The 18,575-nt window shown below is 34.6% G+C and overlaps 1 protein-coding gene across 1 annotated transcript in view; it reads left to right on the forward strand.

Annotated features, from left to right (window-relative positions):
• LOC129487942 (cilia- and flagella-associated protein 47) overlaps positions 1-18,575 on the forward strand; it is a 477,840-nt gene that overhangs the window by 127,737 nt on the left and 331,528 nt on the right. Inside the window, exons 23-26 of the mRNA XM_055289494.2 lie at positions 1,706-1,800; positions 6,149-6,308; positions 9,426-9,621; positions 17,405-17,614. Of these exons, the coding sequence (XP_055145469.1) occupies positions 1,706-1,800; positions 6,149-6,308; positions 9,426-9,621; positions 17,405-17,614 (661 nt within the window). The remainder of the gene's footprint in view (positions 1-1,705; positions 1,801-6,148; positions 6,309-9,425; positions 9,622-17,404; positions 17,615-18,575) is intronic.

Consider the following 18,575-nt stretch of genomic DNA (forward strand, 5'->3'; position numbering starts at 1 on the left):
TTGCTATTGTTTTGAATTTCCTCCCGAAGCTCAGAGTAGTTTCATCGTCTGAAGCCTTCTTCTCTCAACTCGTCAAAGTCATCCTCCATCCAGCTTTGCTCCATTGCTGGTGAGGAACTGCGTTCCTTTGGAGGAGGAGAGGTGCTCTGCTTTTTAGAGTTTCCAGTTTTTCTGCTCTGTTTTTTCCCCATCTTTGTGGTTTCATCTACTTTTGGTCTTTGCTGATGGTGATGTACAGATGGGCTTTTGGTGTGGATGTCCTTTCTGTTTGTTAGTTTTCCTTCTACCAGACAGGACCCTCAGCTGCAGGTCTGTTGGAATTTACTAGAGGTCCACTCCAGACCCTGTTTGGCTGGGTGTCAGCAGCGGTGGCTGCAGAACAGCAGATTTTCGTGAGACCACAAATTCAGCTGTCTGATAGTTCCTCTGGAAGTTTTGTCTCAGAGGAGTACCCGGCCGAATGAGGTGTCAGTCTGTCCCTACTGGGGGGGTGCCTCCCAGTTAGGCTGCTCAGGGGTGAGGGACCCACTTTAGGAGTCAGTCTGTCTGTTCTCAGATCTCCAGCTGCATGCTGGGAGAACCACTACTCTCTTCAAAGCTGTCAGTCAGACAGGGACATTTAAGTCTGTGGAGGTTCCTGCTGAGTTTTTGTTTGTCTGTGCCCTGCCCCCAGAGGTGGAGCCTACAGAGGCAGGCAGGCCTCCTTGAGCTGTGGTGGGCTCCACCCAGTTCGAGCTTCCTGGCTGCTTTGTTTACCTAAGCAAGCCTGGGCAATGGCGGGCGCCCCTCCCCCAGCCTCGCTGCTGCCTTGCAGCTTGATCTCAGACTGCTGTGCTAGCAATCAGCGAGACTCCGTGGGCATAGGACCCTCCGAGCCAGGTGCGGGATGCAATTTCCTAGTGTGCCGTTTTCCAGGCCCATTGGAAAAGCGCAATATTGGGGTGGGACTGACCCGATATTCCAGGTGCCGTCTGTTACTCCTTTCTTTGACTAGGAAAGGGAACTCCCTGACCCCTTGTGCTTCCCGAGTGAGGCAATGCCTCGCCCTGCTTCGGCTCGCGCACAGTGCGCTTCACCAACTGTCCTGCACCCACTGTTAGGCACTCCCTAGTGAGATAAAACTGGTACCTCAAGCAGAAATGCAGAAATCACCCATCTTCTGTGTCGCTCGGGCTGGGAGCTGGAGACCAGAGCTGTTCCTATTTGGCCATCTTGGCTCCACCCCTGCAATTTACCCCTTTTCTTAATCTTCCACAGACCAGCCATTTACTCCCAGACTTTTCTTGTTTTATCTAGGAAATGTTACATGCTATGCCAGCTATATATTTTCTCTGTATTCCAATAAATTTTCCTTCTGCATTTCTGTTCACTTCTGTGTTGTTCAAACTCTAGTATAGAGATCATTTTAACTTTGTTTACTTTTTTCTTAGCTCAGTATCATCTTTTTTATTATCTCAAGGATAATTTTCCTATTTTACTTATAATTCATTACCATTAAAAAAATTCCACAAAAGGGAACTTTGTTAATTCAATAAACCAAGATATTTTGGAAATGTTTTTAAATGTTATTTTCTTTTCTGATTGGGAATATAAAAATATATAGAAACAAATCTTATTATTGTTTTATGTTTTAAAGTATACTAAGAAGTACCTATGGGCTTATATCTGTTGACATTTTATCAGTATATTTATGTTCCTCTCACAGCATTGCCATCACCATTGAACTTATCTAGTACTAAGTTTGTATTTGAAATCCCTTTACATGAGATGAATCCTAATAACAAGGTCACAAAAACTCAGGTATGTATAAAGAAGTGATACAGTTTACAATTATTTTCATGATTATGAATTTTAGTTTTTTAAGTTGGTTATTCATAAGCAAGAGTGATATGAACTATTCCCTATGATTAATTTCTCCCCAATTGTTTATGCCATTTGGAGCAAGAATACTGGCATTTTCAGAAAACTTACATATAAAATTTCTCAAAGTAATTTTCAAAATATACAAATACATATACAGCTATTTATAAATACATATATGCATATAATTAATAAGAATATTAAAATAATTTTAATATAATTAAAATTTTCAATTCTCCTTATACAAATGGAAGCTATGATTTAAATTAATATGAAATATATTCCGTAGATAAAAGAAAATGTGCTAGGAGGCAATAATAAATCTTAATAATAATAATAATAATAAAGTAGCTTCTATATTAAGTTACTATTTTTTCTTACAGGATATCTCTGCCTCTCTTCTAATTAGGAAGGAAAACAGAGAGACATGCATAAAAAAGAAGCTCAGCACACATTATAGAAATTTGTATTTGCACTGCCCCTTTTCGTCTTATATATTGCTATACCTGTAACCAATTTTGAACCTTTATAGCATTGAAGAAAAATTGTATGGAGAGAATATTTAGCATTGCATTAATAAAAAAATAGCAGAGTGCTATATAAAATTATAGTTAGAGATCAATAAATGATCTACTGAAATTAAAATGTGACTTTAAAGTATCAAAAGTCAAGAAAACTACTTCGAATAGAACTTCAAGGATACAAAGACCTTATGTGTAGGGCTAGAAAGGCAACTTTAATTAACTGAATTTAATGGATTTCAGATAAAAACAATACCTTCATAAATGTGAGATTATTTTATATCATTGAAATTTTATTCAATCAATGTAAGCAAAGAAGATCTAGACACCAATAGCATTCTCTCTTTTGAGGAGAAAGGGGACATTGGCCCCATGGAGAAATAAAAACGTGACTCTAATCTTCTATTTAAACTTCCCATGAATGATATTTGCAGTCATAATATATAAGATATATGGTACAGAAAAGACTTAATATGTTTATGGAAGGTTAATTTGACAGAAGGTTTAAGGATTTTGGAATAAAGAATAAAATTCATTTTACATAGTGGGTAATTAAAGGGTATTGTCTAAAGTACAGAGAAAAAGAAAAACAAGAGATATATATATTTTGCTTGAAGTTACCAAGTTGACTAATGAAAGAATTTTTAAAAATATGAATATCCAAAAATAGGAAGTGGAGCGAGGAGTATAGGTAGTACCAATGAGCTGAGGCTTCATCTTTCCTAGTGGGCAGTCAAAAGACAATATCTGAAGCTGATAAACCATAAAATACTCATGCTGCAGGCAGATAATGGCCCCAAAGATGCTTAAGTATTAATCTCCATAATTTGTGAATACATGACCTTAATATCACAAAAGATACTTTACTGATGTAGTTATGGTAAAGGACTCGGAGAAGGGAAGATTTTCCTGAATTGTCTAGGTGGCCCCAATCTAATAACATGAGTGGTTAAAAGCAGAGAACCTTTTCTAACTGTGCTCAGAGGTAGATGTGATGACAGAAGGGTCAGAGCGATGCAGTGTTCAACATAGAGGAAGAAGGCCACCAACTGAGGAATGCGGCTGGCCTCTAGAAACTAGAAAAGGCAATGAAATGGGCTCTTCCCTAGAGCTTTCAGAAAAGAACACAGTTCCTGCTAAGACGTTGATCTTAGCCAAATGGTATTTGTGTTGGGCTTCGAATCTACAGAACTGTGATATATAATAATATATTTGTGTTTTCTTAAGTCCCTATGTTTGTGGTAATCTTTTATGGCAGCAATAAAAAACTAACATAAGCCATATTGGCATCACATTTAGATAAAAACTCAAATCACAATTGGCTAAAATTGGTTGTGTCTGGGAAGCATAACTTTTGATTAAGAGGAATTTGGGTGGGACAACTGCTTTTAAACAAGCATTTTGAACTTTTTGTGTAAGCTGCATACGTATATCATTTTGACAAAAATATAAAGAAAAAATAACACTAAACATACTGAACAAATTAACCAATATTTCTTTATAGATAACTGTATCAGTTCATTTCTCAGAATTATAAGATATAGAAGGTAGATAGTATTTTGGAAGTATAATAACTTTTCCTCATTTTAAAATGACAAAAATTAAGCTTCAAATGGCTGATATGATTTTGTGCTCACTTTCTGTATTGAAACATGTTGTTTTCTTTAGAATGTGTAAATTAACCTTTTATAGTTAGGATATACCAATATTAGAGCTAAATAGATGCTTGAGTACTTCGAGGCTTGGGGAAAAGAAATGGCTCATTGTTTATCCTATACGTTTTAAATCAATCATGCTTTAGAAAGAAATGAGGTATGTATTTTGTTGTGGTGATAATTATACAGCTCATTCTATAGTCTTCAAATATTTGAAGAGTAAAGTTAATGACAAAACCTGGTTGATAGTTTTATTTTAATAGCAGGTTACATTGGAAAGATGAGTCTGCATGCAAGTCCAGCCCATAATGTTCAGATTTACTAAAATGTTTCAAAGTAGTGCAGAGAATTTCTGATAGCCTTCACCCAACTTTACCTAACATTACCTTACACTACCATAGGGCACTTTTTTTTAAATGAGAAATTAACATTAGTACAACGTTATTGACTAAACAACAGACTCTATTCAGAAATCAGTGGTTTTTCACTAATGTCCATTTACCGTCCCAGGGTCCAACCAAGATAGCACATTGCATTTAGTCTCATCCAACCTGTGACAGGCTCGCAATCTTGCTCATTTTTTATTATCTTCACGATTTTAAAGAGTATTTGTCCAGCATTTTTTGAAAATGTCTTTTAATTTAAGATTGGTGTTTTTCACCTGATTAGACTGAGTTTTTATTTTCCATGGGTTTTGGAGAAGAATGTTACCAAGGTGAAATAATTTTTTATCACATCATATAAAGGAATACATGATATGAAAATAACTAATTACTGGTGATATCTGCTAGGTTTCTCCACTGTGAAGTTACTGTTTTTCACTTTCCATACTCTGTCCTTTGGAAGTGTGTGATCAATTTTAGCCTACAATCAAGTGGTAGGAGGTTAAGCTCTACTTATATATTACATATATTACTTGGAAATTTTCTTTAAAAAAGATTATTTCCTCTCCCTATTTATTTATTTTATTACATAATATGTCAGCGTGAACACACACATATTTATTTTTATACTTTCAGTTATAATTTAATATTACATTATTTATTTTGTTGCTAAAATTGTTTCTGCTTTGGCCATTATAAGCTCTTTTACGTTGGTCCTTGGACAGGCTCCCATCATTGTGATTTTGAAGTATTTTCTTAGCTAGTGGTACTACCAAATGTTCCAGGCTCATCTTTTGTTTTACTTGCTCCAGCTCTAAAATCAACATTTCTCCAAGATCCCCTAGTACTTTTTATTGTAGAATGATATTTAGAAACCAAGGTCTAAGTCTGTGTATATGAGTTGCTACTGCAGTTTCACAGGTTCTAGGCCTTTTCAACAAATAGAGTCAGGAAATATGTGTATATATACTAATCCACATATACACATATACCTTTAATTATTTATATATGTCTCTCTCTCTCTCTCTATCTATCCATACTTCCATCTAACACCAGCTCAGATTGATACCTCTAATCTAGCACCACAATGTCCATTCCTATCTTTCTCTCTTACTCATTTTTGACTAATTTCTCTGACAATGAGAAATCTGCCTCCCATTTTTTACATTTATTTATTTATGTTTTAATCCTAATTTCAAATAAAGAAGTGTCAGAATTTCTAACCTGTAGCCTATTAAAACAGCTGACACGTTTATCACCTAGAGTCATACACAATTCTTACTCTTTAGACTTGTAGCTTTCAGTCAAAAACACAGTTTTTCAAAGTTACTGAGGTCAGTTTCTCCCTACCCTAACTACATTCAATGAGGTTATTTCACACATTTGTAAGACAGTGTATCAACATTCCAAGATGGATTACAGACTGTGATGCACTGTATTACAGCTGGGTTGATTGTTTTTGATTTACATACATTTACGTTCACATAAGATCTTTGGGTTTTGAAAAATGCATGGAATAATGTGTCTACCTCTTCAGTGCAATAGAGAACAGTTTCATCAGACTAAAAACCACTTTGTTTGTCTAATGTCATTTTAAAGCATTTTATCTATGATTAATCATTTGAATTTATATATAGGCTCATCAAATTGAGATGGTAATGCAACTAAACTTTATATTGCATGCTATAATTTTTAACCTTTTTTTTTGTCTTTTTTTGTGTGTGAGCAGAATCTTGTTTTATATAATATTACCAAACGCCATGTGACATGGACTTTGGATCTCAGTAATACTGGCAAACTTGTCAAAGATGGCACATTCAAGTTCAGTGTACTGAATGGGATTCTACGACCAAATGAAAAGTATAATGTTTCCATAAGTTTCTGTCCAAGTAAGATCTTTTCTCCGATATTTGTGGTTATACTTTCAATTTATCCTTCATATATTAAATTGTTATATTATGTATAGAGAAATTTAGATTATTTGTTATTTCTTTTAATTTGAATAATTATAAATAATGCAATTTTATTAATCTCATTTTTGAATGTTACATTATTTAATTGACAAAGTTGGTATATATTCAAGGTGTACAATGTGAGGATTTGATGTATGTATACATTGTGTAATGACTGCCACAGTGAAATTACTTAACATATCCATCATCACCGATGTTGTACATTAGATCCCCAGAAACTTGTTCATCTTATAACTGAAAGTTTGTACCCTTTGGTCAACATCTCCCCATTTCCCCCACTCCCAAGCCCCTAGAAGACAATGCCTTACACTCTGCTTCCATGAGTTTGACTTTTTAGATTCCACATGACTGAGATTATGCAGTAATTGCCTTTCAGTGTCTAGCTTATTTTATTTACAAGTATGTCCTCTGGGTTCAACCATTTTTTTTTTTTTTTGCAAAGGTCAGGATTTTCTTCTTTTGTATGAACGAATAATAGTCTATTGTGTATACATACATCACAATTTATTTATCCACTCATCCATCAATGGACACTTTTATAATCTGGCTATTGTGAATATTGCTGCAATAAACATAGGAGTGCAGATATCTGAGATACTGATTTCATTTCCTTTGAGATTACTGGATCATATGGTAGTTCTATTTTTAATTTTTTGAGGAACGTTCTCTGAATTCTGCTTATCACATTCAGCACTATAGTGCAATGTAATCTGTTTTTCATTTTATTAGACTTATACAATACCCAAATTCCGAGGACACTAAGTTTTACACATGTGGTAATCTAGATAAAATACCCACAACTGGCTCAGTTATCAGTAGAATTTCAAGCAGGGTAAGAATCTATTACAGCTTTTAGGCTTATTAGAGAGTTCATTGAGCAGTGCTCTCTCTCTCTCTCAATAATATTCTATTAGCACTGTGTTGCATTAAGTTGATGTTCTACTATATCTATCAGCATGGCATTGTATAATCATTTTAGCTTTGTGTGTGAGAAACATCTCATAGCATATTATGATTAGTAGGTTTAAAAATGTTTAATCTTTTTATTACCTCTCTTTAAATCTCTGAAAATATGATAGAAAATATCAACTATTCTTTGCATTCTGAAATTTGTTTAGTAAAAATAATTAAGTTTTATTATGTATTTCTCTAGTTTTGTCTCCATTTCTTCCATATTCTGGTTTGGAAGAAATAGCACAAAGGCTATTCCAGCTGAACCTAGCATCCATTTTTCTGTTGAGAACTTCTCCTTTATGTGCCTGTCAACATTTATACTCAGATAAAATGGACTGGACTGGTCAATCTAGAAGGCAATAAGAAACACTTCCATTGGACTTTTCCTTCAATACGCATTGGGTCCTAGCAGTCAAACCTGTGGTTTCCTTTATTAGGCTCCCAACTTTACTCTTTTGTTGTTGTTGTTGTTGTTGGAGATGGAGTCTCGCCCTGTCGCCCAGGCTGGAGTGCAGTGGTGCGATCTCAGCTCACTGCAACATTTACTTCCCAGGTTCAAAGGATTCTTCTACCTCAGGCTCCCCAGTAGCTGGGACTAGAGGCACACTCCACCATGCCTGGCTAATACAACCTAACTCTTAAGAATTAAACGTGCTTAAAATGCCTTTATAAATTACATCTCAGATGAGAGAGAAAACACTCTCAGCTTAAAAAGGGGTATGATTGAATCTCCAATCGTCTGAGGTTATACAAAGAATCCCCTTCTCTATCACCCTAGAACCCTTTAAAAGGTCTGAAATTCTGAAATAATCTCAAAGTAGGCCTTTCAAAATCCGGAATTCAGTACGTCTTAAAACCTTCCCTAACTCTGAAATTATTTTTTTCTCCCCAAAATAAGTTTAACAACATCAAATTTATGAAATGAAACCATCATTTCCCTATAGATTTGTAATGTTTTAAATACATACATTCTCTTATAGCTTATTTTATCAGCTCAAAGTATACGTAATTTATTTAAATTTTTCACATAGTCTTTCCAGTACTCATTTGTCATTATTAGTAGGGAGCCCATTGTTTTTCTATTCCTCCTCTGCTTTCCTCTTCAGCTGCCTCCCTTTTTCCAAGAACCCTAGACTACTTACTTGATCAGGTTAATGGCTTATTTGATTAAGTAATGGCCTTCAGTACGGAGAGCACTAGTATGGCTGATGATTTCAATGAGTCCATTGCTTTTGCTTCTAGCACTAAGTGTCACTTTTGAACATGGTCTTGCATCACCCAGTGCACCGTCATTTTCTGCTCTGAAGATACCCTTGATGGCCCCAATCTTTGCTAAGGTGCACTGGTGTCCCATTTGAGGTTTCTAAGATACCAGCTTGAAATCACAATCACTGGGTCACTCTTTTCTCTCTACCACACACTATGCTTAGAGATTTCGGTGTGAAAGGGTATTGATCACTTGCTGTGATGGAAACTGTCCCCAGAAAATAACTTTCAGCTTCCCATGTTGAGCCCTGCTCTCTAATGCAAACTACCTTTTCTCTTATTAAGCTATGGCATGGGAATTCCCTGTCGTTTCCTACCAGGTAAAATTGTCCAGTCAACCCTGGTAGTATTTCTTAAATTTAAAAATTTGGGATACAGCACATTCCTTTCATCTCAGGACCTCCTTTTCTCAGTAGTCCCCTGGGATCCTTATGGCAATGATCTATCCTCATCTTCATACTGCATATTTTAAAGGCCTGGGAAGCTTCTATTAAAACAGAGAAAACAATTTTTAAATGTTCGATTGCACTGTTTTCCCGGGGTATATTTATTTTCTCCAAATTATGAAAATCTACATTAAAGAGACTTGCTCCATTTGTAATCAAGCTGTACTTTAAAATAGTTTTCTTTCTGCAACACCTCATTACGTGTCTTAAGTTCTTCGGCAAGCTAAATCTAATTTCTGGGTAATTTATTCCATCCCATTAAGTTGTAACATCATTGTACATTTTGAAATTTAGTAATAGTTCAGCTATGTAAATTTTTTGTGTGTTTTAACTAATTTAAAATACCCTTAAAAATTTGTTTCATTAGATTGTCCTGGGAAATACACAGCAGATATTCCTATGCTTTTAAATAATATTCCAGTTTGCTATAAAATATTATGTCTTACTGGAGAAGTAAAATCACCAGAGTTATTTTTTGACCCTCCATTTGTATTTTTCACTCCTGTTCCTTTGGATATAACAACTGTGATGGATATCAGCATTTTACCTCAAAACTATTTCAGGTGAATACTTAATGTGAATTTACCACATTTTCTTTATGTGCTTTTTTGTTTGTGTCTGTGTTATATAAGAATTATATAAGAATGGCTTGTTTCTGTAGTTGGAAAGAACTATTAAAATATTTAACCATACATTAAAATTTAACAAAAAAAAACAAAAAATCTTTCTTAATTATCTCACAGTTAGTCATTGAATTTTCTTGTAAATTTTCTTTTGCTGTGTCTCTCTTCATGAAGTAATAAGCAAGCCTAAAAATTAAATATATTAGTTTTCTAGTGCTATGTGAAAAATTATCACAAACGTGGTGCGTTAAAACATGCATTTGATATCTTAAACAACATGAATTTGTTTATTTTGCAGTTTCTCTGACTTAGTAGTCCAGCTGTCTTAGCTGCATCCTCTGCTGAGTGTCTCAATAAGCAGAAGTCAAGGTATTGGCTGGAGTGGCACTTTCACTTGAGGCTCAGTCTTCCTCCAAGCTCTCAAATTGTTGACAGAATTAATTTCATGGTCCTTATAGAACTAAAGCATCGTTTTTTGCCTAGGGACACACTCAGTCCACCCTCAAGTCCTAGCCATGTGGTCACATCCTCACGACATGGTATACAACTAATTTAAGGCCAAAAGTATACCATCTCTCAGACTTCTCTGCTTCTGACTTTCAAACCCTCTTTTGTGATCTCAACTGATTATGTCAGACCCATCCATGATAATTTCCCTCTTGCTTTATTCAAAGTCAATTAATCAGAGACCTTAATTACACCTGAAAAGTCTCTCTCTATATATAGTGGGAGGCTATGTTGTTTATTGTAGGATGTTTAGCAGCATCCATAGCCTCTACCCAATAGCATTCCTCCCCATGATGTGACAGAAAATATATATCTCTACACATGGCTACTTGTCTCCTGGGGAGCAAAATCACCCTCAGCTGAAAAGCACCAAAGTGAAATGATAGGAAGAGATATAACAGCATAACCAAAATACAGCTGGGTAGCAGTATTAATTTCTTTTTTTTTTTTTTTTTGAGACGGAGTCTCGCTCTGTCGCCCAGGCTGGAGTGCAGTGGCGCGATCTAGGCTCACGGGTAGCAGTATTAATTTCAAATGCAATAACCTCTATAGGTAAAGTGTGTTTTTAAGATACAAAAGTCATCAAATAATTATAAAAGATTAAATTCACCTGAAAGCCAACAGAATTCTAAAATTCTATGCATAATTAAAATAGTCTTAAAATATGTCACCTCCAAATTAAAATTGGGAAAATTTTACTAGTCCTTCATAACTCTAGGATATGAAAACATGTTTCAGACGTGTTGATGAGTCCAGAGACAAGATATTTGAACAATATTTGTAACAAGCTTCATTCATTTAACATGTATAAATTGCACCTTACAATTAGAGAATACACATTTTTAAATCAATCATGAGACATTTATAGAAATTGACAATGTATGATTCTATAGTTATAATTCAAGTGTCAAAAATTTTTAAAGGGTTGATATAATATAGACTATGTTCTCCAAAAATAAATATAATAAACTAAAAGTCAATAAAGAAAAGATAACAAGATCCACCGTGAGTTAGAAAATGCTAAAAAAAATTCTACAGAGTGAAAGAAGAAATTATACTGAATTTCACAAATAAATAATAATTAAAATACTAGATTCCAAATCTTGAAAACATTCACTGAGGATCAGGAGTGTATAATACAATCAAGTACTATAAACACCATCTGGACATTAGAGCTGAAAACTAAACTTAAAACAGCTACTGGGACTTCTACTACTTTCTTTAGAAAAAGAATTAGGCCAGCATCATTGTTTACTTTATCTGTTTTATTAAATAAACATGAAAATTACAGTGATTGAAGAAAAAACCTTAATAAAGTCCAGCAAAATTATCCATACATGGAAATATATAACCTTAAATACTGATATTAGGAAAGAAAAAAGTGCTTGAAAATTTTAAACATTCAACTTTATAAGTAAGATTACAAATAATAGCCTCTTAGACTAACCTGTGGAGTGTAGAAGGTGAGATAAAATTATACACAGCAGCAATTAAAGGAATATAAAAATACATACAAAGCAGAAACTCAGTGGAACCAAGTTTCTTCTTTGAAAGAGGAATACAATGGATACTAATACAGTGAAGTTGACAAGGAACAAAACAGAGAAGGGACAGTTAAATAATATTAGAAATAAAGAAGCATAACCATAAATCCAAAGAAAAAAATGAGATAATCAAATTACTATAAAGAGGTCTATTCCAATACATGTGAAAACTTAAATATGAAAGTTGTAGAAATATAATTTACTAAAAATATACTGGGAGTAAGTAGAAAGCCTTTGGGTTAATACTTGAAACTTCACGAGAAAACATCCTCTGATGATTTTACAGTCAAGTTTTACTGAACTTTCAGGAAACAGATATATCAAACTATAGAATAATAATAATGTGGCCTAATTTGTTTTATGATCTCAGAAATTTCTATTATGAAATCAGAGAATGACAGTATAGGAAAGCTGAATTATTGGCTAAACTGTGTTATGAGAACATACATATAATTATCCTTAAAGATTCTACCAGCACTTTGGGAGGCCGAGGTGAGCGGATCACGAGGTCACAAGATCGAGACCATTTTGGCTAACACGGTGAAACCCCATCTCTACTAAAAATATTAAAAATAATTAGCTGGGCATGGTGGCACATGCCTGTAATCCCAGCTACTTGGGAGGCTGAGGCAGGAGAATGTCTTGAACCTGGGAGGCAGAGGTTGCAGTGAGCCGAAATTGCGCCACTGCACTCCAGCCTGGGCAACAGAGCAAGACTCCATCTCTAAAAAAAACAAGAATCAAACAACGTGTATGTAAGATAGATCATGACCAACTTGTTTGTATTCCAGTGTTTCAAGGTTTGTCTATCATCAAAAAGTCTAAAATGTCATTAAAGAGAATAATGATATGATCATTTTCATAGATTGAGAATAAAGGCATTTGATACAATTTTTAAATCATTCATGGAAAAACTCTCAACAAACAGTAATAAAATAGATATTCTTTAATTGTTTAAGGTTCCTATCATAAGCCTAGAGCAAATATCATTATTGAAACTGGAATATACATGAATTACCTTTTAACAACAGAAAAGTCAACGATGCTTATTATCACTGCTTCCCTAAAGCATTTTAATAGAGAACCTAGCACGTGGCAGGGGGATAAGAAAAACAAAATGTGTGAGGATTAGGAAATAAAACTCAAAACTGTCATTATCTGTACATTAGATTATTTTTTCATATAGAAAATTCAAAAAATCTAAAAGGAGATTTTTTAAAACTGGGAAGATCACTTATCAAAATAGGCAAATATAACTTAAATACTTAAAATTCAATATAATTTCAGCATATAAAACATAGAGCATACAACTTTAAATTACTACTTATAATAACGTCAAAAATTAAAAGATAATAGATAAATAGATAATAGATTAAAAGATAATAGATAATAGAAAAATGATAAATATAATAGATAATATGAATGAGCTGTATAGAACTGCATAAAGAAAATTATAAAACTCAAGTTAAATACACCTGTATTTAAATAAATAAATAATAAACTCAAATAAATACACCGATATTCAGATATTCATGGAATATTCAATGCTGTAAAAAAAGTTTTCCACAAATTTACGTATTTCATGTGACTTCAATAAAAATTCAACTAAAGTTTTCATGGAGATTGAAAAGTAAAATTTTAATTTTATATGGAAGGGTCAAGGGTCAAGGATCAAGAATAGCTAAACTCCCCAAGAGGAAGAAGAATAAGGTGGGAAGTGCTTGCCATAGGGAATCTCAAGACTAAACCAATACGATAGTGGTACAGGGGTAGATAAAATGACCAAGGAATAAAATAGCCATGAAAAAGTTTCATAGACGAATAGTTATTGGATTTATGATGAAGATGTTGTTGAAGTTCTTTGGAGATAGAAAGTTATTATTCAGTAAATGATGGAATGATTGAATATCTGTATGAAATATTCCAAATTGTATTGTATCTCTGCTTCACACAATTCTCAAAAATTCATTACAAATGTATTAAAAGCTTAAATATGAAAGGCCAAATGTAGAAACTAAGTATTAAAAACATTTAAGTATTAATATATACAAATATATATATTTGTATTAAAAACAAATAAGTATTAAGAACATTTAAGTCTCTTGTCCTTTTAACATTTTAAAAGCAATCATGTCTTCCTAACAGTCTCCCAAAGTCCTAACTCATTCCAGCATTAACTCAAAAGTCAAGTCCAAAGTCTCATCTGAGACAAGGCAAGTCCCTTCCACATAAGAGCCTGTAAAATCTAAAATAAGATAGTCACTTCCAAGATACAATGAGGGTACAAGCATAGGGTAAATGTCCATATTCCAAATAGGAGAAATTGGCCAAAACAAAGGGGCCACAGGCCCCATGCAAGTCTGAAACTTAGCAGGGCAGTCATTAAATCTTAAAGCTCCAAAATGATCTCCTTTGACTCTTATGTCTCACATCCAAGGCATGCTGATGCAAAGGGTGGGCTCCCACGCCCTTGGGCAGCTCTGTCCCTATGGCTCTGGAGGGTACAGCTGTTGTGGCTGCCTTCACCAGCTGATGTTGAGTGCATGCATCTTTTCTAGGCACATGGTGCAAGCTGTTGGTGGTTCTACCTTTCTGGGGTCTGCAGGATGGTGGCCCTCTTATAGCTCAACTAGGCAGTGTCCCAGTAGAGACTCTGTGTGGCACATACAACCCTACATTTCCCTTCTGCACTGCTCTAGTAGAGGTTCTCCATGAGGACTCTGCCCCTGTAGCAGACTTTGGCCTGGACATCCAGGTGTTTCCATACATCCTCTGAAATCTAGGCAGAGGTTCCCAAAGCTCAACTCTTGTCTTCTGTGCACCTGCAGGCCCAACACAATGTGGAAGCCACCGAGGCTTGGGGTTTGCATCTTCTGAAGCAATGACCTGAACTGTACCTTGGCCCCTTTTAGCCACAGCTAAAGCTGGAGCATCTGGGACACAGAGTGCCAAGCCCTGAAGCTTCACAGAGCAGCCGGGCTCTGGGCACAGCCCAAAAAGCCATTTTTCCCTCCTAGGCCTCGGGGTCTGTGATGGGAGGGGCTGTTATGAAGATCTATGACATGCCCTGGAGACATTTTCCCCATTGTCTTGGCTCTTCACTATTTATGCAAATGTCTGCAGCTGGCTTGAATTCCTCTTCAGAAAAATGCTATCTTCTTTTCTACCACATGGTCAGGCTGCAAATTTTCCAAACCTTTACGCTCTTACTCCCTTTGAAGCATTAGTTCCAATTTCAAACCATCTCTTTGTGTATGCATACAACTGAAAGCTTTCAGAATAAGCCTGGTTAAAACTTGAATGCTTTGCGCTTAGAAATTTATTTGACCAGATACCCTAAATCATCTCCATCAAGTTCAAATTTCCACAGATCTCTAGGGGAAGGGCGACATGCCACCAGTCTCTTTGCTAAAGCATAGCATGGGTGACCTTTACTCCAGCTTCCAATAAGTTCCTCATCTCTATCTGAGACCACTTCAGCCTGGACTTCATTGTCCACTTCACTATCATCATTTTGGTCAAAACCATTCAACAAGACTCTAGAAAGTTCCAAATTTTCACTCATCTTCCGTCTTCTTCTGAGTCCTCCAAACTGTTTCAAACTCTGCCAGTTACCCAGTTCCAAAGTCACTTCCACATTCTCAGGTATCTTACAGCAATGCCCCTTTACCTTGGTACCAATTCTATTTTTTTCATTTCTTTTTCAGATTGTTGATCTGTTGGCATATAGAAATGCTACTGATTTTTTATGTTTATTTTGTACCCTGCAACTTTATTGAATTGATCAGTTCTAATAGTTTTCTTGCAGTCTTTTTCAAATATAAGCCCATATAATCTACAAACAAGGATATTGTACTTCTTCCTTTCCAACTTGGATGCACTTTATATCTTTCTCTTGTCTGATTGCTCTATCTAGAAATTCCATTACTATGTTGAATGACAGTACTGAAAGTGAGCATCCTTGTTGTGTTCTAAATCTTAGAAGACGTTTTTCAGTTTTTCTCTATTCTGTGTGATATTTGCTGTTGGTCTGTCATACATCACTTTTATCATGCTGAGGTATGTTTCTCCTGTCCCCAGTGTTTTGACGGTTTTTGTCATGAACGGGTAATGAAATTTATCAACTTGGTGTTCTACTGCGCTGTGGCTGTGCTGGTACCTCAGGTGCAAGACAAAGTCTCCTTTACTTTTTCTTCTGCTTTTCACAAGCAGAACAAGTTTTGCCCCATAGGCACCACAGCTGGTAATGTGCTGAATCTTACCTGAAGCTAGCAAGTCTCAGAGGGTCACCCAAGGCCCTCAATGTAGTGCCTGGGTATTGCTGCTGGTTATTCAGGGTGCAAGGAGGCTCTTCAGTTAACAGGTGATGAATGCTGCCAGGACTGAGTACTTACAGACTCCACGGGGCTGACTCAAAATGTCGTATACTTTGTTAGGTAATGTTCAACATCATCAAAACTTTGGGATTTGCAGTTCCTTTAAGACCTTATCTTATAGACACCAACCTTTGTTGTTTAAATGGGAAATAGTAGTGGCTTCAATTACATTGTGCTAGAAAGCAGTTTTAAATCAATAATCATTTTCTAATATATGAATTAATCTCAATTTTTCAACTTTGGAATTAACGTATAAAGGTATCAATTTAAAAGCTACTTCAACTCAAAAGTTGAGTCTTGCTAAATATGGTATAATGAAATGAATATGAGAGGTACTGAAGAAATAATGTAGTGCAGTGTCCAAGTTATACATATGTAATAAAATCACCAGCACTAATCACTTATGCTGCAAAGATAAGTTAATTAGCTAAGTAACAACTGAATTATTTTCAAACTGGATTTATAAATTACTTTGCATGTTTTTATTCAAGGTAGCATATAGGTTTAACTAATACAATTTTAGATCTTTATTTTTTATTAGCTAAATAATTCTCACACTGATTAAAATAGCAAGGATATATAATTCCCATTTGATGATACCTCTTATCTGCCATAGATATGTAAGTTCTTACATATATAAGTAAACAAAGTAATATGATTAAATATTTATTGGTCACTAAAAATAATAAGTAGTAATTCAATTTTAAAATGAATACTATTAATACATATTATATTATTAAAAATAAACAGTTTGGATTGGCTACAAAAATTATAAATGTAATTAAGTATGTCAACATTAAGTGGAATTTTTGAATAGTAATGATTGAAAAACATTCATAGTATATGTGTATATGTGCTTAATAGTATCCAGTTTTTCAAATATCTACCTACATGTATATGCATCTGTTAATATTATTTAGTCTATATGCATTAAGTTTGTACCTATTAAAGTGATAACTTTTGGTAAATTTTCATCAGAATACATTTAAAAACAGTAATTTATACCATGATGGTGATTAAGAAATATTGTGTTTAATCAGATGTCATATGTCTTTTTAATCCTTATAGAACAAAAGGAACATTTGATCATCTCAAGTGGTTCTTAGTTATCATCCATCTTATATTGTGATCAGAAAATAAGAGATGATACAAAGATACCTTTAATAATTAGGCACATGATTACAAATATTTCTTATTTTAATTTTCTTGAGGATTCAAAAAAATGAAATATACATTTAAAGCCAATGACTGGCAGTATTTTGAGCTAATGAAACATTTTTTTTTAATTTTAAACAGAAATTCAACTCTATGTGTCCAGATTCCCACAGTAAGGCTTCTTGATGGTGAAGAGATTCACCCTCTTTCTGTGAAATTTCCAAAAGGCAGAGTCATCCCAGGCTCTCACAGTGGAATTAATGATAAGCTCACTTGCCACCTCAGTTTCAAGTCATCTAAGCCTGTGTCATTTTTTACCAATCTTCTTTTCTGTGATGACAGAAAAAACTGGTAAGACATCTAAATGTACATTATTTTGTATTTGACATTAAAGAATAACATATTTATATTTTACACCATGGTAAAATGTTAAAAAGAGAGGGATCTAATATAATAACCTTAGACATAAAGATTATTTCTAAAGTTCCAAATGTAAGTGTGCTCTCTCAAAAAGCAGCATAAGAGTGGCTACCAATTTATACTCTGGAGCTAGACTGCCTGGGGTCAAATCCAGGCTTTGTTAACATTACTTCTGAGACTCTCAGTTTCCTCATCTATGAAATGGAGCTAATAGCAGAACCTATCCCATCTGTCATCATGAAAAGTACAGTGAGTTAGTAATGATTGAGCAATTGGACAGGAAATAACCCAAAGGAAATGCTAAATAAGTATCAACTGAAAGTGAGAAATAACAACATAATGATTTCTCTACAATATAGCTTTGTTGCATGTTACTTTAACGGGGTGAGGAGATTTCAAATACACCTTGGTAAAATGGTATTTCTGGCTATCTTATCTTGTAGGACCAGAAATACCATTTTTACATCATATCCTGAAATAACCTGACTAACTAAACGGCAAGAGGTTGAAGTGTAGAGCTATAAAGTTTGTTTAAAAGGCTTATAATGAAAAGTAAAATTAGTGTCAGAGTATGTTCTCTATGTGCTCATTTATTAACATTTAGAGGCGTCATTTGTATATTTGTAGTCAAAGGACTGATTCATGTGTTTGGCATTAGGAGAGGGACATCTCTCTTCTTAATAAGTAGAAATATCTTCTTCTTAATACATCATATTTCACAACATCCCATTTCAATCCTCAGCAGATTTGTGATAAATTAGAGCTATTGGAACTAATTTAGAAACTTTGCAAATCATAGATGAGCAACAAAAGACTTTTCTGTACACCCGGATAAACAAGGCACTGAGGCCGTAAGCATTCCCCAGAGCCTTAATACTGGCAGATCCTTTTA

Source organism: Symphalangus syndactylus, chromosome 8 (genome assembly GCF_028878055.3).
Source record: "Symphalangus syndactylus isolate Jambi chromosome 8, NHGRI_mSymSyn1-v2.1_pri, whole genome shotgun sequence".
Taxonomy (NCBI): Eukaryota; Metazoa; Chordata; class Mammalia; order Primates; family Hylobatidae; genus Symphalangus; species Symphalangus syndactylus.